This window comes from Molossus molossus, unplaced genomic scaffold (assembly GCF_014108415.1).
Source record: "Molossus molossus isolate mMolMol1 unplaced genomic scaffold, mMolMol1.p scaffold_m16_p_1, whole genome shotgun sequence".
NCBI classification, from domain to species: Eukaryota; Metazoa; Chordata; class Mammalia; order Chiroptera; family Molossidae; genus Molossus; species Molossus molossus.
This window is the reverse complement of record NW_023425344.1, coordinates 80,613,435-80,640,921: the sequence shown is the minus strand read 5'-3', so window position 1 is coordinate 80,640,921 and position 27,487 is coordinate 80,613,435. Positions and strand designations below refer to the sequence as shown.

General features: G+C 41.6%; 1 protein-coding gene across 2 annotated transcripts in view; it reads right to left on the bottom strand.

Annotated features, from left to right (window-relative positions):
* NFKB1 (nuclear factor kappa B subunit 1) overlaps nucleotides 1-27,487 on the bottom strand; it is a 133,200-nt gene that overhangs the window by 14,542 nt on the left and 91,171 nt on the right. For both annotated transcript variants that reach the window (XM_036253237.1, XM_036253247.1), the window contains exons 7-16: nucleotides 26,259-26,422; nucleotides 23,935-24,093; nucleotides 22,188-22,292; nucleotides 20,113-20,204; nucleotides 17,742-17,880; nucleotides 11,276-11,416; nucleotides 9,927-10,013; nucleotides 8,800-8,985; nucleotides 7,477-7,618; nucleotides 3,953-4,067 (exon numbers count right to left, since the gene is read on the bottom strand). In XM_036253237.1, coding sequence (XP_036109130.1) covers nucleotides 3,953-4,067; nucleotides 7,477-7,618; nucleotides 8,800-8,985; nucleotides 9,927-10,013; nucleotides 11,276-11,416; nucleotides 17,742-17,880; nucleotides 20,113-20,204; nucleotides 22,188-22,292; nucleotides 23,935-24,093; nucleotides 26,259-26,422 — 1,330 coding nt within the window. The remainder of the gene's footprint in view (nucleotides 1-3,952; nucleotides 4,068-7,476; nucleotides 7,619-8,799; nucleotides 8,986-9,926; nucleotides 10,014-11,275; nucleotides 11,417-17,741; nucleotides 17,881-20,112; nucleotides 20,205-22,187; nucleotides 22,293-23,934; nucleotides 24,094-26,258; nucleotides 26,423-27,487) is intronic.

Here is a 27,487-nt window from a genome sequence, read left to right as displayed (position 1 = left end):
AATCCACTGAGCACACGGGCCGGGCCAAATTGCCAGTTTTGAAAACAGTCATAGGGATGTAAATAAAGTACAGCATAGGGAATATAGTCAATAATGTTGTAATAACTATGTATGGTGTCAAATGGGTACTAGAATTTTCAGGGTGATCATTTTTTAAGTTATATAAATGTTTGTTGCACACCTGAAACAGTGTACGTCACTATAATAGCATATACACAATGGTGTATGTCAACTGTAATTGAAAAAAATAATAAAGCTTGTATGTTTATGTAGCCGATATGTGGAAAACACTTACAAACACAATAGTTACATTTGGGAGTGGGGCTGGGAGACTTGTATGCTGCCAGGGAGGGCAACTTGGATTCTCCAAGGGATGAACATCCTCTGTGCCATTTAAAAAACAATGACTATATATTATATTTATAATAATTGAAAACATAACATATACATGCACGAAAAACCCCCTCATGTTTTATAGGAAAATATGCAAATGAACAATCCACATCAAACACACTGGAATAGTTGTCTACACTGGGGTGAGGGGAAAGAAAGAGGAAAATAAAGTTTAAAGGGAATAAATTTCAGAAATATTTTCAGAAAAATCTTAGCTCTATGGACCTGGATTATTTTGAGTGTGTCTGTAGAGGGTGGGTGGGGAGAGAAATGTGGTCGTGACAGATGGCCTCAGACACATACTAAGATTAGAGAAAGGTATTTTGGGAGAATGTTTAAGATGATTGCCAAATAATCCAAATTACTTAGAGAACTGTTCACTTTCTCATCAGAAGGAGTTAACAAAGATAAATAGTTCCAGCAGATAAACGAAGGCCCAAGTGGTTGCTAGCTCTCAGACCGAAGCTGCGTTGGGTATGTGTTTGAGATCTAGAAAGCATACCAGAGGATCCAGAATCCTCGCCCACTAACGAGAATAGTGGTAAGGGAGGGAAAAATAGGTCTGTGTTCTCCCTAGAGTCTCGGAATAAGAAGGCTCAGAAGTGGGATCGCTGGGTCAAATGGCAGTTTCATTTTTAATTTTTTGAGGAAACTCTACACTGCTTTCCACAGTGGCTGCACCCGTCTGCATTCCCACCAGCAGTGAACTAGGGTTCCCTTTTCTCCTCATCCTCACCAGTGCTTGTTGTTTGTTGATTTATTGATGGCAGCCATTCTGGCAGGTGTGAGGTGATACCTTATTGTGGTTTTAATTTGCGTCTTTCTGATGACTAGTGACGTTCAGCAGCTTTTCACATATCGGTTGGCCATCTGTATGTTCTCTTTGGAGAAGTGTCTATTCATGCCCGTTGCCCATCTTTAATTGGATTGTCTTCCTGGTGTTGAGTTGTATGAGTTATTTGTTTATTTTGGAAATTAACCCCTTATCAGATGTATCATTGGCAAATGTGTTCTCCCAATACAGTGGGTTCCCTTATCATTTTTTTTTTTTTATCCTCACCCGAGGACATTTTTTCTATTTTTTGTTCAAATAGAGTGTGGGAGGGAGAGAGAGAGAGAGAAACATCGACGTGAAAGGGACACGTCGAGTGGCTGCCACCCACACGACCCAACCAGGGCCGGGGACAAACTGCAACCGAGGTACATGCCCTTAGCGGGAACCGAACCAGGGTCTCTCAGGACCGCAGGCCGACGCCCCAACCGCTGAGCCAAACCGGCCAGGGCATCCCTTATCATTTTGAGGATGGTTTCTTTTGCTGTGCAGAGGCTTTTTAGTTTGATGGAGACTAACAAATCTCGGGGGGGGGGGGCGGTGAGATGGGAAGAGAATAACCGAAGAACTTATATACATATATGCATAACCCATGGATACAGATAATAGTGTGATGAAGGCCTGGGGTGGGACAGGGGCTGAGTGAAGAGGGTCAAAGAGGATGGGGGGAATGGGAGACATCTGTAATACTGTCAACAATAAAAATATATATTAAAAATAATAAATAAAATTTTTAAAGGCTCAGAAGTGTCAAAAGTGGTGGTTTTAGGGGTTTTGTCTCTAGCGCACTGGAGTCTTCAATATATGTAACCAAAGGATACAGTAAGGAGGTTAGCACATAGCACATCATAACTACTAGTCCCATTGTTCTGTGTCCTTTGTAGGTCCTATTTATAAATAGAAAACCAGGTGATTCCTTGAATGTGACCTACAGGCAGAGAAGTCAAGCAGTGTTTGGAAGCAAGGCCGTAAAGTGACAACGACCCATTCCTAGTTTGACTTGTACACTTCAATGGTGAACAGAAGAGTCCGTCCCAAACCCTGAGAAATCAAGCTCTATGGGCAAAGTGACTTTCCAAATACCAACAACCCTCAAAATGTTATGAAAGATATTGGAAGAAGATATCCTTTAAATGCAGTATATCTAAAATTAGACCTCACCCTAGTTATTTTATATTACGAGTCAGTGAGGAATCCCGAACTCAGTTGTCCTTTGACATTAAGCCCGACAGGCAGAGAAGCAGCCTTGCATCCCATAGGAATTTGTGATTGTGCTTTCTCAGGAAGCACGTACCACAAGTAAAAAAATCTATTGGCAGCTACATATAAACATTTTAGTACTTTTGCTTCGAGGAAATAAAAATGATTAATATCATCAGCTTTAAAAATTGAGGGCTGGAGCCCTGGCTGGTTTGGCTCAGCGATTAGAGTGTCAGCCTGAAGACTGAAGAGTCCTGGGTTCGGTTCCTGCTAAGGGCACGTACCTCGGTTGCAGTTTCTCCCCGGCCCTGGTTGGGGTCGTGTGGGTGGCAACCACTTGATGTGTCTCTCTCACATCGATGTTTCTCTCTCTCTCTCTCTCTCTCTTCTTCCCTCCCTCCCTCCCTCCTGCTCTATCTGAAGATAAATGCAAAAATGTCCTCGGGTGAGGATAAAAAAAATTGAGGGCTGGAACAGGTCCTTTACCATGTAAATAACTGGACGTTATCGTTATTTGTAGAGTGAGAGAGATGCTTGAATCAGGCATCTGAGCACACCATCTAGGCCAAGAGGAACTGGGTAGTCACCCTGGGTTGAGTGAAGGGAGGAAGAAGACAGGAAAGCTGAGCAGAGGTGAGACCAGTAGACTGGTACCTAAGACTGATGGGGCCAGGACAGCGCTCAGGGAGAGGCAGGAGCAGCCCTGGAAATCAGAACCCTCCTCATCTTGCGCTGGTGCAGGCTGTAGGTCCCTTCGCCAGAGAGGCTCGCCCAGGTCTCTGCTCCCAGCACCCAGCACCCAGTATCCAGGCTTTGGTTCTGCCCAAGCAGTTTAACCTCCTTTCCTCTCCTTACAACTGCATGTGCCCATCAGGCAGCCTCCCTGGGGTCCCACCCATCTTCTCTCTGCAAGTCTGACGACCTCTGTAAGGGAGTTCCCGAGGTTGCTTCTGAGCCCACCTAATTTTTATTTAAACCTGATTTGGACAAAACTCTTTGGGGTTTCCTGTTTTCCTCACTTTGAGCTGTCTTTCTGTTTTTGAAAGACGTTCTTTCTTCCTCAAGCAGAGTTTCATCTTTTTGTATTCTGATGCATCAGCACCTTCCATTTGATACACATTTAATCTCAGTGTTGTCAAAATGGGTTTCAGCAGACTTCAAAATTCTTGTAAATGACTGGCTTTTCAAATGTAATAATCTTTTTTCAATTTTACCTTTCTTGATAGATGTGATACATGCCTGCTAGGTTCTCCTCCCAAAATGGACTGACCCCTTGTTGCCTTCTAAAGTTTAAAGTTTGCCTTCCTCCAGCTAAATTTCACTGTGAAGTGGTTGCTATTACACCCACAGAGCAAAGTGCCCTCGTTCATTATAGAACATTCCTGAGTGATAGGCTCTTAGGATCTTACCTGCAAAGATGTGCTGTTGTATGCTTTGCTACTGCTAACATTATTAGAAACCACACACACACACACACACCCACCCACCCATCGGTTTTTCAGTTGTGTCTTGGATAGTTCTGCTTACCTGGTACAGATCATTTCTCATGTTGATAATGTCATCTAAAACCAAACCAGAAGTGACTTCTAGCAGATCCCTCACAAGTTGAGCATGGAGGTGGATGATTGCTAAGTGTAAGACACTGGAACAAAAACATAAAGGCAATAATCAACTAAAATGTTAATGAAAACAATATTCCCAAGATACAATTAAGACTTGTACACTGCACCTGCCTCTCATACCTGGTTTTCTTTAGCCCCCAGATGTTTTGAATCTACAAAATGTCTTAAGTGGGGGGCTCTCTTCTGCCTACCCAAGGCACTCATTTCTGGTGCCTGCTGTGTCTCGGGGAGCTTTGAGGTTTGATCTCTCTTAGGCGGAAAGGCACCTGGGCTTTGAGACAGAGAGCTGCTTTCAAATCCCCCCTCTGCCTCCATGCTATGGCTTCGGGGCCTTTCCCCCCCAACCTTCCCTGGCATGTGGATGATGTATATAAAATGCCTGAACTAGGATCTGTGCAGAAAAGTGTAGCTGCCTCACCTAGCCTGCAAAATACAGTGTGGTGGCTTTTTAAGATCGTCCGAGATTCCAAGAGGGGAGAATGGAGTCAGGCTTTTCACTACCGAGAGGCAAACGTCGGAAGGAACAACGGGAACGTATTTCTCCCTTGCAAACATCCCCTTGGCCTGGAATGTTTTGCTCCCCTTTTCTCTGCCTGGACAGTGCCTCTCTATCCTTCATATTCCAGTTCAAACCTCACATCCTTGGAGAGGACTTCCCCTACTTCCTAGGCAGAGTGGGTTGTTTCCCCTCGAGTTTACTGCTTGGCTGCATGACTCCAATTTTCTATACATCTTTCTCCCTCTCTGTCCTGCGATCTTCTCGGAGGCTGGTTCCCTCTGGGTCGGCCTTACAGGCCTGGCACACCCCTCGGGCACTACAACAAGGATGACAGAAGACACCTAGCGGTTTAGACTAACAAGGTCCAAAATCATGGTGGTTGCCAAGCATCACCTCATTTTTTAACTGTTAAAAAAAACTTACTATTAAAATTAATTTGATAATAACCATAAAAGTGGCTACTGTTTGTTTAGAGCATCTACTTACCAGATTGTGCTAAGTACTTGACATACGTTATCTCATTTCTCATAACAACAACCCGATGAGGTAGGTAATATTATCCCCATTTTTCAGATGATGAAACTGAGACTTGTGGGTATAATAGAACCCAACCCGGGTCACAGACCTAGTGAGTGTTGAAGCTGGGATTTAAGCCCAGGTCAGTCTTGCTCCAAAATCATCTTCTAATCCTGCTTTAGGGACACACCGCTCTGAGAGCTGTAGGCAGACGTCTAAGAGGATCAGTACTCTAAAGTACGGGCAGACTGGGAGGCAGGGCACACTCCAAGCATCGCAAGGTGGCAATACAGACGGGATTGGAGGCACAGGCTGGATTTACTCTAATTTAAAATAATAGGTGTCATTTTATCCAGGCCTTCTTTTTAGCAATAGCAAGTACGCCTTCCTTGGGATTGGCATTGGAGCAGGGGGGCCTCAGAAACTAAACTGTGACTCCATTAACTAGAGAGACTATTTTTAAACGAATGATTTCAGAGTTTCACTACTGTCTCTTGAAATGAGAGGCTGGAAGAAGACTTCTGAAAGGGGCCTGGAGTCTGACGCAGACATGAGGCACACATACCACGAAAAAGGCCATACTTCAGAAACTGCCTAAAAATTTCCATGCGTAACTCAGCGTTTCGCAGCAGCCCCCTCCTCCCTTCCCCGAAAATCCTCACACCCTCATGGGAATTTCCCTAATACCAGACATCTTAATTATTTCTTTCTTTATTGTCTTTCCTGTGATGATTAACAGCCATAGAATTCAGGTTATCAGCCGCATATGACAAGCTCAATGACAACAAGAGGCCTGAGCTGGGAAGGCCAAAAGGTGTGGCGTCCCTTGTCTACATTCTTGTGAAGACTCCTCTTTGGTCTCCCCAAGCCTCAGCACGCTGGCCTCTAGCTGTAGCAAGCTCTGAGGGCCACCTGCACAAGATGTCTGGGGTCCTCAAAGGGGACTCTGAGTGTTGATTTCCCGCTTGGGCAGGGAAGGCCACCTCCTCAGCCCCCCGTATGTCTGGAGTCGTTACATATGTCTACGACCCCTCTCTGTGCACCCACTGGACTGTATGCACCTTGTACCCTTCCCACAACCCTCCCTCACACACCAGCAGTCTCTTTCTAACTGGTATGTGCTTGTCTTTCTTAGGCTCATCAATGCAGCAGGTCCCTAAAAATGTTGCTGTCCTGCCTTGGTTAACTGCGTTCTCTTGTGGTTATACGCGACTGAGTGTTAACGGGATAATTTAACCCAGTTAGGAGACATTGTGCTGTTTATGACATTACACAAAGAAGGCTGTACCGGTTCCTCTCATACTGTACAAGGCCAGTGGTTATACCACATCCTTGGTTACGCTGCAAGCAATTAGAACAAAGGTCTCTGAAAACCTGAGATTGGCACTTTCCTCAAGCCTTTGGTTCGGTTTTTAAATTGAGGTTTAAAACACAGCACTCAAGAGCTCTTTCACAGAATAGGGTTTCTCTGACAACACTATTTTGGGAAGGTTTTTAGATGGGGCATTTGACTTGAATCTGAGGGCTGCTGCCTCTTGTTATTTTTATAGACTGCTGAGATCATCTTAGAAGTCTCAATGAAAGGACGGAGAGAACTGTTTTAGAAGGAAGCCAGGTGGCTTTGCAGATGTCAGCCCAGTCACAGCAGGAATGGGAGGCATGGCATTAGGAATGTCAGACTCCCATACAATGTGGGTCGAAGTGGTCATCAGCCCGAGCCAGTCGCAGACTGGTGACCATGGACAGAGGCAGCGCAGAAGGAACCAGTGCTGGGAAGGAATGACATCTGCTTCTTAATCATTTTGTTGCTGTGCTATATATATATATATTTTTTTTGACAGACTCTAGCCTGCAGTATTTCCTGGCAGTCTGCCATCTAAGTAGTAACCAGGCCTGACCCCTGTCAGCTTCCGAGGTCAGACGAGATCGGGAGTGTTCAGAGTGGTATGGCCGTGGACTGTGGTGTCTTTATGGGCTTTCTCTTGAGTCAACTATCGTTACTAATGTACAGTTGACATAACACGTGCTTTCGGGATTTGGCAGCACAAATTTCATTATGATATTATTACTCTTAATATTTGTTTACTAAATGTGATTCCAAATTTTATTTCCATAAATAAAGCTAGGCTTTTCCAAAAGCCCTGTTCACCACACACATCTTTGATTTCTCGCCCAGAATGTTGTCCTCTTAGATGCGTATTCCAGCGACTCTCGAGTCCAAGAGGTGAGAGCCACAGGACAGAAGCAAATGATGCCATTCAATCCTGCTGACACATTATTTTCTTTGAGAGAGTGCTCCAGCTATAGGACCTAATCATGTTGATCCAGTCTTCTTCTCTCTAGCCAGTATGCACACCGTGGTTATGTCTCTTCCCTGCCCCGGCACAGCCCTGCGGACAGGAGTCCTGACTCACCAGTCCCCGTTCTCATCCTGCACGGCAGTGAGGTGACGCTGGACAGCCAGCAGCATCTTCACATCTCCTGTCACCGCATAGTCAAACAGGGCGTTGGCGTGCCGCCTGGCAAGCTGCATTGCCTTCTCCAGGAAGAGGCTGTCTGCAAGACAATGACCGCAATCCCAGATGAGTTTCCTATACTCGCTCTGCAGGCACGGCATGCCTGAGGTCAAAGCCATCAGCAGCAGCGTTCGGACCGCCGGCACACAGCGCGTTAGTGGAAAATGCCCCTTTCAGCGCTTCTGGATTGCGTTCACTGGAAAGAGCACAACTGGGCATTGGCTCACGGGCAAACATATTGCGGCTGGTCTGAAAAACCGATCTACAGTTTGTTAGGGAAAAAGGAATTCAGAAATGTCTGTTATTTAAAGAGGAACAAGCAATCTGCAAATAGTGTTGATTGGATTTTGCCGCAATCATAAATAATCTCTCAGTGAAGTCATCATCCTTCGTTGGATTCTTAAGCAACTCTCAATTAGGCAGGTGTCAGAAAACAGTCTCTGCTGCAGAAAGACTTTCCATGAGCCACTGTTTTTGTAAAATTTGCTTCCTGCAGGTCGGGGAAGGCAAACTGTGGCCCATGGGAGCAAACCCTGTGTGTGGCCTGTTTTTATATGACCCCCTAGATAAGCAGGGTTTGTTCATTTTTAAAGGAGTATAAAAAATACATGCGATAGAGATACTATGGGGCCACCAAGTCTAAATATTTACTATCTTCCCCATTACAGAAAGTCTTCTGAGTACAATCTGGGATGACCTAGGCTCCTGACATATACTCCAATGAGCAGTGGTTCAACATTCACACAAAAGTACACTGTCCCTCCTAATCTGAATTCTTCAAAAAGGGTGTCAGGATAAAAGGAAAAGTTCTTAGTCTGAGGCAAAGATCCATTTTAGTATGACAGTCAAGCTACAACCTAGAGAAGGGAAACTATTACATTTACAGAAACTGTTCTTTTTTATCTGCAGTAGAAACGAATTACCTTACATCTCATGATACTCTAAAACTGCACGATTATAGTTGCAGAGGGCATATGTACATTTCTGCCCTTTATAGTCAAAGACAGCACTGGGAAGACGGAAATCCCAGTGTGAATAAAATGACCTGACACATCCTTTTCAAAAGGCATACAGGACTCTGGAGAGCACACTGAACTACATATTGATATGTCATCTTTAGATCAACAATAAAAATAAACCTGTCTTGTGGAAAAAATTCTACGGCTAGCACTGATTCGTCCCCTCTCCAACCAAGCAATGTAATCCTGTGTGCTCACTTACCCAGAAACCCAGAATTCTCTTCCTTCACTCCCACTGGATAGGCCAGAGTAGCCTCATCATCTCTGCTGCTGGACCCCTTATGTTGCTCTGGGGTTTTGGTTCCTTCCCCAGAGAGACTTACAGCCTCTCTGTCATCACTCTCCTCACAACCTCCAGGGTCATTTTTAGATGATGTGTCCATGGCTCCTAAGATAAAAGCAAAAACATCAGCTTTGTCTCAATAAAAATCCATTTAGTAAGTTAACATTCACTGTTTCAATGGAGGTCAGATCATTTCAAATTCTTTTTTAAATAGTCACAAGTAACATGCTTTGGAGCTATTTTAAACTCTTGTTTCTGAAAACATTTTTTAAATTATGGTATAACTGATATATAACATTATATTAATTTCAGGTGTACAATATAATGACTCAATATTTGCATATTTTGCAAAGTGATCATTGCAATAAATCTAGTTAACATCTGTCAGCATACAGTTACAAAAGATTTTTTTTCTTGTGATGAGAAATTCTAAGATATTAAAAAACATTTTTTTTTACACATCTAAAAAGTGGAGATGCTAATATTTTCCTTCCAGAGTAATCATGAAGATTACTCAAAATGTGTTAAAACAGCTGACATAAAATAAGCATTCAACAGGAGGGAAGACTTCTCTGGATTATTCCTTCACAGGGCTCACTAGAATAGACGTGCAATACAAACTCCGAAAACACGGTGTGGCAGCTGCTAATTCGGGGAGCATTTGATGGGAAAAGGCCACCCCAACAAAATTCAAAAGGTCTTCAAAAGTATAGTACTTGAGAAAAAAAAGAGAGAACAGCTAAGTTTGGTGACTTTTAATGTTTGAATAATCATGTCTCTATATGTCCCTTTTTAATGTTCATGCCATTTCTTGCCCTGTTCATGCCACTGACAAAGTAAGTCAAAGGAAGTATAAATACAGCATCCAGAATAGAATTTTCCCCAGGAAATAATATTTTTTTGGCAAAGCAACTTCTTAGCTTATTTGCATTCATCATGTTCTTCAAGAGGATAATGTTGTTGTGATAGATAATAATAAAAAATATTGTTGGCATTAAGTTTTTTCTTCCTTCCTTAGTATTAAAAAAAAAAAAGGTATTACTTACCATGCTTCATCCCAGCATTAGATTTAGTGGCTCCATGGTGGAAGGTGATTCCACCATATGGAAATCCATAGTGGGGGAAGCCATACCCTGAAACGGCAGGTAGAACAAAGGAACCCTCATGATGTTCTGTTTTTTTTTTGTTTTTTTTTACAAAGACTCAGCAACCTTAGCATCCTCCATCCAGGTGAGCACAAGCATTGATGTGGGAGGGCTCCTGCCTGACACAGTGCTTCTGTTGAGAGTTAGCAAGACGCATCATGGTGGACCAGGGATGATGAGAAGTCCACTCTGCAAGTTCACATCTGGGCAAGTCAGGCAGTGCCCAGGCTTGGGGAAGCACAGGGGAGTCCATGCTGGAGAAAATTTCCCTCACCCATGGAGGGGAGAGGTGAATGATGAGTGTTTACCACCCAAAGTCAGACTTGCTGACACAGAAGACAGGAAAATAACCTCTGGAGGGAAAAACTGAACCAAACAGAATACAGAAAATTATACTGAATTCTCAACAGAAACATGGTTATCACTATTCATTCTCAAGCATTTTTGGTAGAAGCATAAACTGGTAAAACTCTTTGGAAAAGCAACTGGTGTTAGATGTTATACTCTCTGACACAGTGATTTTACTTCAAAGAATCTCATCTTTAAAAAGTCTGAAATAAAAGAAAAGTGATGTGGATAGAAGAGTTCAGTATAACCTTTTACATAGAAAAAGGTAGCAACAGTCAAGTAAGTTATATTATGGTCTGTTCACAACTCATTAAATTGATGCTTAAAAATTATGCTTCTGTGAAGTTTATATTACCTTGGGGAAATGCTTATGGCAAACCATTAGGGAAAAGCAGCATAATGATTCTCTACACACAACCATGATGTGATGATACTAAACAGCTAATATAAACAAATGGGTTAAAATACTATGTAACAGGATATGCACAGCTGTACTTGGGAAAACGCATACATGTACACTGCAATGTATGAACAAAAAAATGAGAATAATACCTTGGATGGCAGAATTTTACATATTTTTAAACTTTCTATAATTTTCAATGTTTCCAAAGAATACCAAAACAACTATGCCAAAAAATACACCAAAATATTAACAGAGGTATTTCTTTGGATAACTGGCCTTGGGTGATTGTTTTTCTTTTTTAGAGGTTTTGGTATTGTCCACATGTTATAAAATGAAATGACACTTCTCTGCAAAAATTATATTTGTTGGGCAGTTATAATTTAATGTATGACACTCAATAATGTCATAGCCCCTCTACCCACACATAAGCTGGGAAATCTAGGGAAAGAAAATTCTCCCCTCTCTGATGTGAAAAGGCTTCGGAAAGAACAGACTGTACCTGGCCCGGCGCTTCCTGTGCCCCCTCCTCCACCGCCGCTGCCGTACATGCCTCCGCCTCCAGCCCCGGCACCACCGCCGCCAAAGCTGTCCGAGAAATTGGGCATGAGCTTCTGCCGCTTCCTCTGCACTTCCTCTTTGTCTGGCGTTATAGGAAGAGAAACCAGAGGAGAAAAGATTGATTTGGTTCCACCACTACCCACAGAAAGAATATTGATTCCAATGGTATTTTTATACATCTTATAGGGAAACAGAAAGCACCCAAGGAGGAAGAGATGCCAGATTTCAAGAAGCATTATATTTATTCCAGTGATACCAGGACTGGGAACCAGCCCCAGAGAGACCACAGAACAGTACACACCCAAACCCTTGCAGCAACAGTCTCTTCAGGCTCCAACGTCATTCACATTAGTGAGAGACTAGATTACCCATGGAAGGTTAAGATACTGAATAAGAGAAACATTATTGAGCATTTTCACTTGGTCGCACAGAAAGGCTTTCACTAACCAGCTAACGTTAATCATGTGTCTCCCATGAGCTAAATGCTGGGGATACAGAGAAGTATGACGTAATGTCTTTACTGTCAAGAACCCTCCAAAATAATTTTAAGGTGGTGGGGAAAGACTTGGAGAGAGAGCACTATATTGTTATGTTAAATGGATGATGCAAACCAGTGTTCCAGGAGATTGAGGAAGGCCCTCTAGGAAGTGCCAGTGGGCTGGAAAATTAAAAAAAAAAATCCTCCTAGAATCAACTTTATGTCAGGAAAGGGCAACGGGAGGAAGCTTTGGGAAGGGGACATAGAGAGAGAAAAGGAGGAAAGAATGTGCACTGTGTACTTATGAGAACAGCAGTGGATCAGCCTGTCTGAAGGGCAAACTTAGCATGAGGGATTCTTGAGAACAGCTCTGGGTGGGATCCACTGTGGAGTGCCTGGAGGGCGAGCTGAAGGGATGTAACTTACAGGCAGGAGAGCCAACCCATGATTTCGAACTGGGGAATGACCTGTGGCGCTGGTATTTTAGGAATATTCCTCTGTCACTAGTACATGGGATAAAATAAAGAGTCAAAGTGAGAGGCAGAGGCAGTGAAGACATAAGTTGATGGAGACTGTTCTTTAGTGGTCACCATGATGATAAAAATGGGTGGACCCCAGAAGTACAAGGGCTGTCGCCCTCGGGGTGACTGATGAGATATGGAAGGCTAAAGGTCTATGACCACTGCTGGACTAAAATGCAGTGATTATCCAGGTCTACATGCTCATTAACTCTTCTCTCACTCCCCACGTGGTTACTGTTTTCCTTTTGCTTCTGACGAGCCCACTGCCCCTCTGGGTTCTGGCACTGCCTTCGTGGTCTACTGCCCTGTTCTTCTTTCTTCTTTCTGTTTCCCTTTCTCTTCTCTGATTTTCCTACTTATTTATTTTTCCTCCCTTCTCTCTTCTGAGCTGAAGGAGTGAAAAAAGACTTTTGTTTAAGTTGAGTCCACAGTCAATGTGGTGTCCTTTTTTTTTTTCAACCAGCAGTTCACTACTCAACAACTGTCCTATTTCTGATTTTTCAATGTCAGTTGTGGCCGTTGTTTATGTTCAGAAATATCTTCGCTTATTTCTAATCCTGCGGTTGTTTCTGTCATCTCAGGGCTGGAAAGAACGCTGCCGTTGACTGATTATCTGGCTATCATCTGCGTGTAGCTGAAAGATGAAGCACGGGAAAGTAGGGTAGCAAAGTGCACTGAAAAATCACTGTTTAAAAACTGGGCATGTCCAGACTTGCTAGGAAAAAAAAGCCAAGGTGGATCAACATTGAAGAAACTGCTTCCGTAGAAAGAGGTGACCTCAAAGTGGAGAAACGTTAATAATTTCCTTATCAAAGGTTTTGGACAGATTTATTAAGTGTTTCCACCAGTTGCATGAGAACTAATAGTTACACGTATTTATTCATCCTTCAACTGTTGCACTCACAGAGAATATTCATTAGGAGTATGAAACAGAAGAGGGAAACAGACAATTTATTCATCTTCAGAAGTAAATGATATCTATTAACGTGCACAGAGATCATTTTGTATTTGCTATGTACTTCTTTTGACTTATAAAACAGACATTCACTGGCTATATTTCACTCTAAAATGGTAATTTTTAAGAGTCAATTAAAAAAATATTTACTATCTTACAGCCATTAAGATTTCAATGATAAGAAATTGATACAGAGAAATTCCAGGTGACAAGCTTTATAATAAAAAACCTGCAGTCTAAACGTCCATGGAATTGAAGATTACACGAGGGTTTTCACACTGGGTGCATTTATCCCTGTGGTCTGCCTTCCAAGGTGGCACCAGGGGATGTGCTAGGAAACATTAAGCTGATTCTAGAAGGGACCTGAGTCTAGAAGGTCACTCTCTACAAGCCCTCCTTTTTCAGTAGTGGAACCGAAGCTGAGATGATTAAGGGACTTGTCTGAGGTCAGGGCAGAGTGAAGATCAAGTCCGGTCTCGGGAGCTTTTCATTATATTAAGCTGCCATTCTTTGGGAAACACTCCAAAATATCTTTGCTTCCTTTAATAACTGATGATTTAAGATAACAAGTGAGGCCTGGCCGGTGTGACTCAGTGACTGAGCATCGACCCATGCACCAAGAGGTCGCCAGGTTGATTCTCAGTCAGGGCACATGCCCGGGTTGTGGGCCCGATCCCCAGTGGGGGCATGCAGGAGGCGGCCAATCGATGTTCTCTCTCATTGATGTTTCTCTCTCTACCCCCCTTTCCCTTTTTTTAAAATCAATAAAAGAAAAAAACAAACAAACATTTTTTTAAGGTAACAGGTGAGTTTACAAAAGGAGATGAACTTTTAGCCTCCACCACCTTCTACTGTACATGTGCCTTAAAAGTACTTCATTCTCACTTTTCAGGTCCTAGTATGGCAGTAAAGATGCCTGCATTTATCCTGACCATATCTTTCATAATTTAAAGATTATTTTGTTTCCCCCCTAATCTCTGTCTTTTCAGACTGAAAAGTCACATGATCTGTCTTTGCTTTGGCATAGTGGTTTCTCACCTATCTTCTTCCTTTGCCAATCCTCTCTCTCTGTCGATTGTTTTAACTATTGCCCCTGGACCCAAACACCTCCTTGAAGTTTTTATGAAGTACTATGCCAATGACCATAGAGGATGCAGAGTTCAGAGCTAGATGATTCTGAACAATGAGAGGAATATGTTATATTTCTTTATCTAATGTCTTGCTTGATGGCACTCAACAAATTACTAGCCTTTTGGATGAGGTTGGCAACTTGGTCGGTCAATCAGTCAGTCAACTCTCAGATATTTAATGAGCATCTACTATGTGATACACACTGTTCTAGATGCTGGAGGTGTATGTAGCAATGAACATGGAAGCAATGAACAAAATCTGTTACCTAAAGAGTATTCCTTTTGCTACAGGTAGAAAGAAGACAATGGACACATAAATTAGCAGAGAAGAAATTTCATACTGATAAAAATAATGAAGAATATGGAATCAGACAATGAGATGGGGACTGACTGCAGGGGCTAGGGGCAGTGGAAGGTGTGTGCAATGACTTCTGAGAAATGTATCTAATGGTTCCCTGGGCTGTATAGTTTGGATCATTTTCATACACTTACTGTTAGGTTAAATGACCTGCTCTTTTTCTGACTAGTCGCATGCCTGGTTGCTTCTCTGATTATTTAATTTTGGAATTTTATAACTCAGAAGGTTTTATAGACTAAGGTCATTTGTTATCTTCAATAAAATGGTTCTAATCTCAGTGACTCAATCACAATACATGTTGGCCATTCTTTCTCTGGAGCTCAACTTCTTATTTATTTTTCTAGATGGTTCTTCTTTTATTGTTTGTATTGCATGGAGCTTTTAGTCAATGATAGCCTGGGAGGTAAATGCTTGAAGCATGTAGGTAGAATTTTGAACTTTCAGGACACCCCATTCTCCAACCCCAGAATCAGACAGCTCCTACCACGATCAAGTAGCAATATAAGTAATAGTCTGAACATGTCCCTCATGTACCATATTCTTTTTAAAAAAATTTTATTATTTTTTTTTTATCCTCACCCGAGGACATTTTTGCATTTATCTTGAGATACAGTGGGAGGGAAAGAAAGAAGAGAGAGAGAGAAACATCGACGTGAGAGAGACACATCGACTGGTCACCACCCACATGACCCCAACCAGGCCCGGGGACAAACTGCAACCGAGGTACGTGCCCTTAGTGGGAACCAAACCCGAGACTCTCTGGTCCATGGGCCAACACTCTAACCGCTGAGCTAAACCGGCCAGGGTGTATCACATTCTCTTGATGCACAGATACCACCGAGAAAGGTAGACATGCAGACTAGAAACCAAGCTCAGCTCATACATATCTGGGTTTCCTTTTAAAACAAGATTCTGGGTTAGAAAAATGGACATTATTTTGAAGACATTTCAGGACAAGAAATTTACTTTTTTTCCTTAGTCAGTCCAAAAACTTTGCCTACTTTTAAAGAAGGATGTTAAATCCAAAGCAGCAATTTTCAAATTTTACGCAGACTGAAGCATTCAGACCTCAGGCGAGAGCGCTTCTGGGAAAGGAGGTGGGCAGAGCTCTCTACCTCTATTTCAACCAGAGCCTATCAGGCTTCTACGCTGGGACTGTGCATGGAATTTCACGCAGAGGGAAACAAAGGTGCCTCTGCTGTGATGTTTTGAAGCCACCAGTCATGGAATGCATATAAATCGGACTTGTCGGTGGAGAGGTCACAGCCTCAGAAAAGAAACAAGAGCTCATGAAGCAGCAAATGCTCTGGCCACGACATGCATTCTAGGAAAAGAAAGTCCTCCTTAAAACTACCCATCACGTTGCTAGCACAGGATCCAACACACGTGTGGATTGTTGCTAAGGCACCTTCGTGAGGGCCAACCTCGGCCAGCACCTGTGTGCCCTGTGACACTCATTTACTGAACTCCTCTCTAGTCTCACGCCCCTCTACAGCAGGGGTTTCCAATTTTGTTTGTGCCATGGCCCATTGTGAGGTCTGTGAAGACTTTGGATCCCTTCTTAGAATCGCACAGTTTTCAATATGTAAAATACAAAATAGGATTACAAAAAAGCCAACTATATTAAAGTACATTTCGATCTATGGACCCTGAGGGGGTCAGTGGGCACCAGGAAAAGTAATACCCTTTACGTGCATTCTGAGAGCATTCTCAATGCTGAATTTCCCACCCAGCCCTCTCTTGAGTTCCACTCCTTCCTTTTGATTGGCCTATTAGGAATTTGCCACAAGAACCTAAAGTGCAATATATTTTTAACTGAGTTCCCTCTCTGCCCACCCAAACCTACTTTTGCTTCCCTGATTCTTTCATCAACTCAACCACATCACAGACTTCCTAGGCTTCTGAACTATCTATGACTTCTGAATTACTCCCTCGCCTCCTACCTCAGCCAGCATCTGGGTCTTCCTGACACCATCACTGAACTACCTTTTGCATCCACCTTCTCCTTTCATTCTTTGAACTAATACCATTAATAACCTCAGCATTGCTCACTTGGATTCTTGCATTACTCTTCTGACTCACTGTCTGCTGCCCAGATAGTCTTCTCAGTATTTACATAAAAAAGTCAGAGCCATCATTCCAAATTCACACAGGCCTGGTCATCCCCCTTTCCAGAATCAGTGGGAAATTCTTTAGCTGCCACTCCTAGCACTTCAGAGTCCGGCCTGGCCTTCCTGCTCTGCCTTGGCCTCAGGAGTCCATCTCAATGTTCACAATGCTCACTCTTCGCGGAACAAACACAAACTCTTCTAGCTCCTCACGCTTCTGAAGGCTAGGAAACCCTTTCTCCTTTTCTTTTCACACCCAAATACTGAAGTATATTCCCAATTTTAAGGACCTTGTAGAAGGCTTCTTCTAGATGGCTTTAGAAGCGAAAGCTCTCCTTCTTAAGCTAATTCTCATATGTATTTGTGGACACTTCATTTCTGGACCTTATCAATTCACATTATAACAATTTAAGGGGACTCTTATCTCCCCTTCTTGGTGTGTCTTTAGTGAGAAAAAGAATGGTGCCTTACTCATTTTTATAGTTCCACACAGCATGGGGCTGGGTCTTCTGTTCCCCGGCCTGAGGCCCATGAGTAGAGTGGCTGACTCTCTTGCACAGCAACCTTATCTTGTTTTCTTTACTGCCTGAACCCTGCATTACTCAATACATGATAGTTCCAAATTCTCTAATGTCTAAGTCTCATACAAACTTGGTGAAAATAACATTATTTTTAAAGGTTAGACTTAATTCCATGACCCAAAAATAGTATATTAACTTCTCTCTTCTCTAAAAGTAAGTACCATGGATCCAGGGGCCAGTTACTAGGAAGCTGTTCAAAGGAGGTGGCTAACTGATATTTTCTAGTAAGTTTGTCTTCTTATGAAACAAGAGCAAGAGTATAAACAACCGAGTTACCTTTGATTTCAGGGTAGTAGAGAAAAGGTTTTGGTTCACTAGTTTCCAAATCAGATTTCCTCCGTAGTTGGACAAACACAGAGGCTGGTTTGGTAATGTTGATGTCTTTATACTTTGGTGTTTTGAAGACGATGGCAAACTGCAGGACACAAAGATCTAAATGTTAGGGTAGGACTACATATTTTTTCCAGCAATGCTACTCATTAAACACATTGCTTATGCACAATGTTTAGATACACTGTGAAGAAAGAAAATACAGTACCCTTGAGAAACTTCCAAACTCAGAATTCTATACCCACACATTTTAACTAGATTGCCACTGCGAAACTGAAGCAAGACTGTGCCAATGTAGTGCAAATCTTTATTATTTGACTTATCTAATAATTTATGTCTTCAATTGTAAATAATCATGTGAAAAAAATACACTGCATACACCTCCTCTTTCAAGTCAGCCTTCAAAACCTCCAAGATTATTTGCAGCAACATTGGTTGTGGGGAGAGGTAGACAAAGAAGGTGGTACTACTATCTGTCTACAGGCCTGTTGATGAGGAGAGGAAACTAAATCCTGCAAGGAAGACATTATCACAGAGTCAGTTTATTTTGAGGTAAGAATGGTCAAAGCTCTAGACATATACAGGGAATTCTGTAACACCTCTGACATGCTTATATTTTTTTATAGTTTGATCTTTTGACTATGTAATGTATTCACAGGTATAAAGATTTTGTAAAATATAAAAAGGTATATAATGGCATAAATACAAATTTCTTCTTGCCATTCCTGTCCCCTATCTAGGCAATTCTTACTGTTTCCTTGTTCCTCAACCCCCAGAGGTAAACACAGATGATTTATTAATTTCTCTTGAATTCTTCCAGAGTTTCTTTAGGGATGTGCAATAGGAACACAGAATCTTTTAAACATATACTGTTTTATATATGTCTTTAAAGCATTTTTAATTTTGTATCTTTGAGACTTTCTATATTAGTTCATACAGTACACATTCTTTTAAATAATACATAATATTCCATCACATAGATACGTTATTTATTTTTTAATCCTCACCTGAGGACTTTCTTTCAATATTTTTTTCAGATAGAGTGGGAGGGGTTGAGAGAGAGAGAGAGATACATCGACGTGAAAGGGACACATCGAGTGGCTGCCACCCACACGACCCAACCAGGGCCGGGGACAAACTGCAACCGAGGTACGGGCCCCTAGCAGGAACCAAACCCTGGTCTCTCAGGACCGCAGGCTGATGCTCTAACCGCTGAGCCAAACCAGCCAGGGCCAGTGTAATTTATTTAATTGGCCACTTATTGATGGATATTTGGATTGTTTCCAATTTGTGTGTGTGTGAAAATAGTATTCCCCAGTCACTCAGGGTAATCATTAAGATGGGAATTTATCATTTTCATCTCTTAGTTATATACTCAGTTGTCACTGGGAAATCTTGATTTATCATAATGACATTAGCCTCAACTAGAAGACTCTTCCTTTCAACACTTTTTATTAGAATACCCTTGTAACAGGTTTCACCATAATTTTCCCAGTAGAACATTGTTATAAACCGATTGTGTTTGCCCAAATTCAAATGTTGAAGTCCTAACCACTAATGTAGCTGCACTCGGATATAAGGCCTTTATGGATATAATTAAGGTTAAATGAGGTCATAAGGGCGGGGCCCTGATGGATAGGATTAGTGTCCTTATAAAAAGAGACACAAGCCTTTGCTGGTGTTGATGAACGGTTAGAGCATCAGCCTGTAAAATGAAGGGTTTCAGGTTTGATTCCTGGTCAAGGGCATGTACCTGGGTTGCAGGTTTGATCCCTGGTCCTGGCTGAGGCATGTGAGGGAGGCAAGCAATTAATGTGTTTCTCTCACAGGGTGTTTCTCTCTCTCTCTTGTCTCCCCCCCTCCACTCCACTCCCTAAAAATCAATGAAAAAATATTCTTGGGTGAGGATTAACAACAACAACAACAAAAAATGAGAAGAAGAGAGCTTATTCTCTCTATCACGAGTGGACATAGCAAGAAGGCAGCCATCTGAAAGCCAGGAAGAGAGCCCTCACCAGAAACCAACCAACTCTGTCACACTTTGATCTGGATAGTATAGCTCCAGAACTGTGAGAAAAAAAATTTCTGTTGTTTAATCCACCCAATTTATTGTTATAGAACCTTGCCCATAATTCTATGATAAGTGACTTTTCTGAATGGCCTATAAAAGTCTTAAAAATAGTACTCTTTTAAGTAAATAAATATTTATAATGTTTCCTTTTTCATGTATGGAAACTAAGAACTAAATTTCAATAAGGCAGAAAAAGTAAAATTATCATTATTATCATCATCATCATTGTCGTCGTCATCTACTTACTTGTCTGTGAACGTCTGTAGGGGAAAAATCTCCAAATCCTTCCCAGATTCCACCATTTTCCTCCTCTTCATAAAATCGAATCTGGATGTCATCTGCAAACAGTTACAGTCAGGTGTGTAATTGCACAAAGTGTAATACTGTTTATGAACATGATAAAAAAAGGTTGGTTCAAGATTCTACCTATTATATACTTAAATGTTTGAAAGTAATTAACATGCAATTGACTTTTGAATAATTTAAAAATGTCACAAATCACTTAACTTTTTATTATTTATCACAGTAATGGGACCCAAGTTTCATTTACAATGACAGATTTACCCATTTAATTTGAGTTTTCTCTTAATCTATCTTTGACCTTCCTATTTCTCCATCTTTAAACCAATGCACTCCTAAGAATGGTGAGGAATCAGAATCACAAAATGTGGTTTAACTCTATATAGATTTACATAATAATATTTAACTTATATAAAATTTATTATGTGGCAGACACAGTTCTAAGTGACTTGTATGTATATATTAACAGATTTAATCCTCATAATAACTTTGTAATGCAGGTGTGCTATTAATATCTTCATTTTGCAGAAGAGAAACGAGTATAGAGAGGTTAAGTAACTTATCCAATGTTGAACAGTAGTAAATGGAGAAGCCAGGATTCAGACACAGAGAGTATAGTTTCTGACTTAAACATTCTACTATGCTGCCTCACTATAATACTTTATTAATCCTCATTGGAAAACTGTTAAAAATATTAAGTTGGTCAAGTCTGTTCAGATTAAATTAGAATGCCTAAATTTTACACTTCAGTTGTGGATTTTACTTTTGCAGAAATATGACACTAACTCGGGTTGGCATCTCTCTGGCTTGCCCAGGAACATGGAAATGCTATTACTTGGACAGAATGGGCTAAATGAAGGTTGATATCAGGATAAGCAGAGAAAGTGTAAATTTTTTTTAGATAAAGATATATATCTTCACCGTAAAATCTGATCCTATTTTTTCTGACCTTTTATCTCACAGCATTTATGTCAAATGATAATTTTTTTAAAAGCCACACTTCTTTAATATAAGGGCTATATTTCCAGTTATGTATCTGCTTACTTTGAGAATGCTCATCAATTTGTAGTGAACAGATCTTTATTATACTATACTTCCCATACTTTCATTTTAGAAATGAGTGACGTTTGAGCGAATAACGCCATCTCCTTCAGCATTTGTTAATTTATCAATCTTGTACTGTATTTAATGAGATGAATGCCAAGAACCTTTTCTGAAAGTCAAAATTATGGGAGAAATATGCTCTGAGAATTTCCCTATAATCCTTATTCTCTTTCTTTTTCTTAGCTGACATCACAACGTCCTGTGAAAGTATCTGGAAAAGCTCAGTGTTGCAACAAAGCATTGTAAGATAAACACAATAAGCAATTTCATACTATGTAAAACTTTAGAGGAATAAGCGGGTCTTCAGCACATTAAGCCTGTGACATTGCTGGAGACGAAAATGACAAAACTGAAGCTGTCTTGCTTTGGGACCTCACGAGAAGGCAGGATTCTTTGGAAAAGACAACAATGTTGGGAAAAACAGATGGCAACAGGAAAAGAGGAAGACCAAACGTGAGATGGGTTGACTCCACACAAGAAGCCATAGGCATGAGTCTCCAGGAGCTGAGCGGGGCGGTTGAGGACAGGACATTGTGGACAGCACTCATTCATAGTTCAGCCGGGAGTCAGAGCCGACTCAACGACACCTAACACACACAAACATTATTTAGTGTGTGTGTGTGTGTGTTTGAAGCACGGGCTATCTACTCATTTACCTTAGTTTAATTAAGCTCAGATACCAAACTTCAGAGTATAAAAACACTGAAATATCACTGATGACCACCATTTCAGAATTTTTCTTTACTTCTGTCAAAAAATTTTAAATGATTTTTAAATGGGTTAAAAAAAAATAACAGATACATTTGGAAAGGTGAAATGTATACATTTCAAAGGGATATTACTGGGTCCACCGTCAAAAAGTGACTCACAGACACACTAAAAATATTTTACATCTTGAGATCAAAGCATATATTTACCTTTCTGAACCTTGTCACAGAGAAGATAAATTTCTTCCCCTCCAGTGACGCATCCAGCTGTCCTGTCCATTCGTACAATTTTCAAGTTGGACGCGTTGGGGGCTTCTGTCCACAGGAGAGAAAGAACAAATATCCTGGTTTATCCTCAGCTTCACAAGCCAATCTCTTATGAGGGATCCTGCCCTTAGCACACATTAACCAAAAGAAAGTTTAAATAAATGCTTTCGTTCATATTGTTTAAAAAAATTTTTTTAAATGTTTTATTGATTTTGAGAGAGAGGAAGAGAGAGGAGAGAGAGAGAAAAATATAAATGAGAGAGAAACATTGATTGGCTGCCTCCTGCACGCCCCCTACTGGGGATCGAGCCGGCAACCCGGGACTAGGAACCAACGCTCAACCGCTGAGCCATACCAGCTGGGCTCACTCATATTGTTTTAACAAGGTTACAAATAATACAAAAATGCCTTCTGAAATCCTCAGAGCACTCCTGGGCAGATGAGGCAGATAGGAGCAATCTTTGCTTCTCCCACTAACATAGAAAAAGGGATTAATACAGAAAGAAAGAGCTTTTATTCTGGAAGATACCAAGCCAATGAGTTGGTAGGATTTCAATTAGGTCAAGACTTAAACTCAAGCTCATTTCCATGATACTGACATACCATATACAAGAGTCCTAGAAATGTAGGAGAAGCATAATTTTCTTAAACTATTTACTAATTTTTATTTTACAGAAAAGAAAAAGTGGAGATGTTATATTTCTTTTCCCCAAACTAAATTAGAATTCTGTGTGGTTAGGGGCAAAATTTTTGTGTGGTAATAGTATAAAGCTTCCTTTTTTTTTTTTTTTTTTCCCCCAACAGCTGCATTTTATGGTGATCTTTAATATGTGAGTCTATATCATTTTATAATTCTTTCACTTCCTTTCAAACTTGTTTAAATTAGAGAAAGCTGTTAGTTGTTGTACTTGGAACCTGGAATTTCCTACTTAGACCAAACCCTATAAACTGTCAATGAACCGAAGTACTCCACTTGCAGGCTTTCTGGAACAATCTGTTTAACAAATGTCACCCATACCAAAAATGTTACTATGCATGTCTACATTTAATTTAAGGCCATTATAAAATTCTAAACATTCTAGGAACTACAGACTAAAACAGAATTTTGAGGTCACACATGATCTGTGCTGCTCCCTCAGTTAACCTGAAGTTGATGAAGCTCTCACATGCGAGAATGGAGGTGACTAAGAATAATAGCTGTCTTTTATTAACTTCTCATCAGGCTCCCAATGAAAAGAATGGAGATGCGTCTCTCATCTAGGAGCACCAATGCGACCTCCTTATCGTAAGGCACTCTTAAGGAGTGAGAGATTTGGCACTGGATGTAAAAGACTAAAATAAACATCTGAGGAAAAAGAATTACACCTATTGAGCACCTTATAACATTTCACTTTTAATCTAGACATCAACTTTTCTTTCTTTCTTTTTTTTGGTAGTGCCCCTAGCGGGAACTGAATCCAGGACTCTCTGGTCTGCAGGCCAGTGCTCCAGCCGCTGAGCCAAACCGGGCTAGACATCAACTTTTTGTATTAGATTTTAATATTCCCATTTTGTAGATAATAAACATGAGGCTCCAAGTGATTAATGTCTTGCCCCGGGGCTCAGAGCCAGTAACTGCCTGCCAGAGCAGGTTGCAAGTCTGTTCTTGACATTATCTGGAGCTGCCTCCCATGAGGAGGCAAGTACTCACTGCTGTCGTAGATGGCGTCTGATACCACGGGTTCCAGGCGCCTGGTGAAGCTCCCGGTGCTGTCTGGGAGGAAAGCTGTAAACATGAGCCGCACCACGCTGAGGTCCATCTCCTTTGTCTGCTGAAGAGCTGCCTGGCGGATGATCTCCTTTTCCCGATCTACGACCATTCAGCACAGGGCAAGAGTGAAGTGTGAACATTTCAGATAGGATGCTTTTCTAAAGCCCAAATAACATAAACTTGAAGTAAAAATCGTTGCTTTTATTCTTCATGTTGCTTATAAAACTTTAAAATTTACCCCATATATGCCATCCAAAATTAAAACCATCAAAAGACCTGCATTTTCTCCGGATTACAGGAAAAACTGCGCCCTGCCTATCAAAGTGCCTCTCGCTCTTCCTGTCGTTCCCGAACTCTCCCTGTTCTCCCTACGTTAAGAGTCGAAGGTACGGAGCGTGATGGAAGGGGCGCAGTGAGGCGGCTGTGCATCAGCTGTGCCGCGAGCTGTGAAGAGTAAGTGTTCCAAAAGCTATCCGAGCACGGAGTCTGTTCATTCCGCAGTGCCTTCCACCCTCCTCAGCACATAGTAGGTACTCAGAAATACTTCTGAAGGAACTGAATGACTCCGGATGATAACTCAGGTGACAAGTACTGCCCAAGAGCTCCAGATGAAGTGACGTGGAATTTCGAAGGAGGGGAGAACCCAAAGGCTTCGGAGCAGAAGAGACACTTGCTCTGCATCTTGAAGAGACAGCAGAACTTGCACTTATGAAGAGGGTGAATGAGGGCATTCCAGAAAGTGGGGAGAGCAGGTCTGGAAGGGTGTGCCAAGGTGAGGAAGTGAGAAACTATGGTGCTTCTGTGCAGTAATCCAGTTTGTCATAAAGGGGGATGACAGAGCTGGGGAAAAGAGCTGAAAATGCAGACTGGGCCCAGCTCTTGTGAGGCCTAAAATGCCAGCTTCCCAATTCGGATTTTGTAGGCATTGGGAAGACATTCAGCAGAGATGAGATGCAGGCCTTAGTAAGAACCAACTGGCTGTAGGGTGTAAACTGGATTAGAATGAGGGGGACAGAGACAGACAGCCAAGTGGAGTGAGGAGCGGGGACTCAGAGACAGTGCAGCAGAGCTGGACCCCCAGCTGGACACACGCAAGGGCAGGGGAGGAGCCAACGATGGCAAGGGGGTTTAGAGTCTGGATTTCAGAAGAGGGAACACGTTTAGGGGAAAGTGATGATTGGCTTTGGATCACCTGCATGGGAGCTGTTGACAGGGTGGCCAGACTAAAGGAGAACATAGAAAAGCAGAAATGGTCTGGCTGGTGTGGCTCAGTGGTTGAGCATCACCCCTTGCACCAAGAGGTCACTGGTTCGATTCCTGGTCAGGACACATGCCCAGGTTGTGGGCCTGATCCCCAGTGGGGGGCATGCAGGAGGCGGCCAATCGATGTTCTCTCTCATCGATGTTTCTCTCTCTCTCCCCCTCTCCCTTCCTCTCTCTCTAAAATCAATAAAAGGAAAAAAATAAAAAAATAAAAAGCAGAAATGGTGCAGGTGGTGGGGCAAGGTTTGGGGTTAAAAGAAAAGATATGAGTAAAGGCAGGAAAAAATAAAATCGTAGCATTTTTATGACAAAGACAATAGTTCATAATGTGCCTGAATAGCCCAAGGAAAGAAAGATTCCTTGTAAGAGTGTGAGCTGGGAGAGATATAACAGGGGAATTGTTTTTGAACTAAGTCTTCAATTACGAATTGGTTTTGACAGGTTGGAAAGGGAAAGGTAGGGTGTATTAAGTAGAGAAATACACATACGAAGGTATGGAGATGCATGAGATGTCCAGGGGGCAGTGGTGGGCAGAGGCGGGGCAGGGTGGGACTGAAGATGAGGCCAGAAAGGTGACTGAGGCCAGACTGGGAGGGCTTTGTATGCCAGACTATGGACGTAGAGATTTTATTCCAAAGGTAGCAGGATGTCACCAAAGGTTTCTGAGCAGGAAAAGAGTGGGAGCAGCTTGGGGTACAGATTGGAAGAAACAGAAACCTGGGGCCTACAGATGAGCACGTAGTTTACACGTGAGAAAATGAGAGCCTGAGCTCTCAGCAAAGCAAGGAGAGATCAACCCAAGAACTTATATGCATATATGCATAACCAATGGACACAGACAACAGTGTGGGGAAGGCGGGGGTGGCGGAGTGGGGAGGAGGTCAATGGGGAAAAGGGGGGGGCAGCTGTAATACTTTCAACAATAAAGATAAATTAAATAAAAATAAAATGTATATGAACAAAAGAGAGAAAAAAAGCAAGGATGGGAGAGGGACACTCACCTGTGAGCTGCCGGTCTCCTCCACCTTCTGCTTGCAAATAGGCAAGATCAGGATGCACCAAAAGTCCGGGATTATAGCCCCTTATACATGCCTCTGTCATTCGTGCTTCCAGTGTTTCAAATACTTTTTTCTTTGTCACATGAAGTATACCCAGGTTTGCAAAGCTGGAGAAGAAACAGCAGCAACAACAAGGAAAAGTTGGCCGTCAATGACTACAGAGTACAGTTTCACTTGAACAAAAAGAATGAAACAAACAAACACAGGTCCTCCAGCACTGAGGCCCACACCATAATCAAACACATTACTATTTCTGCTGGGAAACACGTAAACAAATAAAAAATAAAGATTACAACCAGCTGCACATCAGGGCAGATTGGGTTTTTCCACCAAAGGAGTCTATGGTAAATTTAGCAAAATCTTTTGGTTTTCAGAGCTTATTAGACTTTCAAATTATGATTAAGGGAGTGGGGTAGATATGTATATATAACTTAATAGAAAGTTTTACATGGACTCATTTTAAAGTATAAAAATATTTGAATTCCAAATATAGTACCAACTTTTCTCAGAATAAAAGGTATATTGTATTGCTAAGGATTTTTCTTTCTTTGATTTTTTTATTTTTTATTTTTTTATTTTGGATTATCCTCGAGTTTCTGGATGGGATTTAAAGTCTAGGTCCTGTTTGGGGTGCCCCTTTCAGGAATTCTATCTCCTCCTGGGTTATCTATAAGGTTGAAGTTATTTATTACTACTAGAATGTTTTCTAATTCTACATGGACTCATGCCTGAAGGTGTACCTATAATCGGGACAGAGAATCTTTTATCTTGTGAAGGCTACCTACCTATAGAGCAAAATATGTTAAAAACTTAAGGCAATTTAAGGGATTTTTAAAAAAATATATAAAACGGTCCAACCACTTATTTTTTTTTAAAAAGTACATGAAACAAATAAGTATATTTCATAAATGTAATACAACAAACAAACAAGCAAAAAAGCAATTCACCAGGAGACGCAGTTCTTCAATAAATATTTATTCAGCTCCCATTAGTGCGGGCAGGGCCCTGTTGCTCCTGTTGGTAGCGAAGGAACCCCTCGCGTCAGAGAATTTATACGCAGGTGCAGCCACAGAGAGGGAATGAAGCAGATTTTACAGTATCATTCGGAAGACAGTAAGTGTTACCAAGAACAATCAGGGAGGAATGGGGAAGGGAAGGGCTGGAGAAGGCAT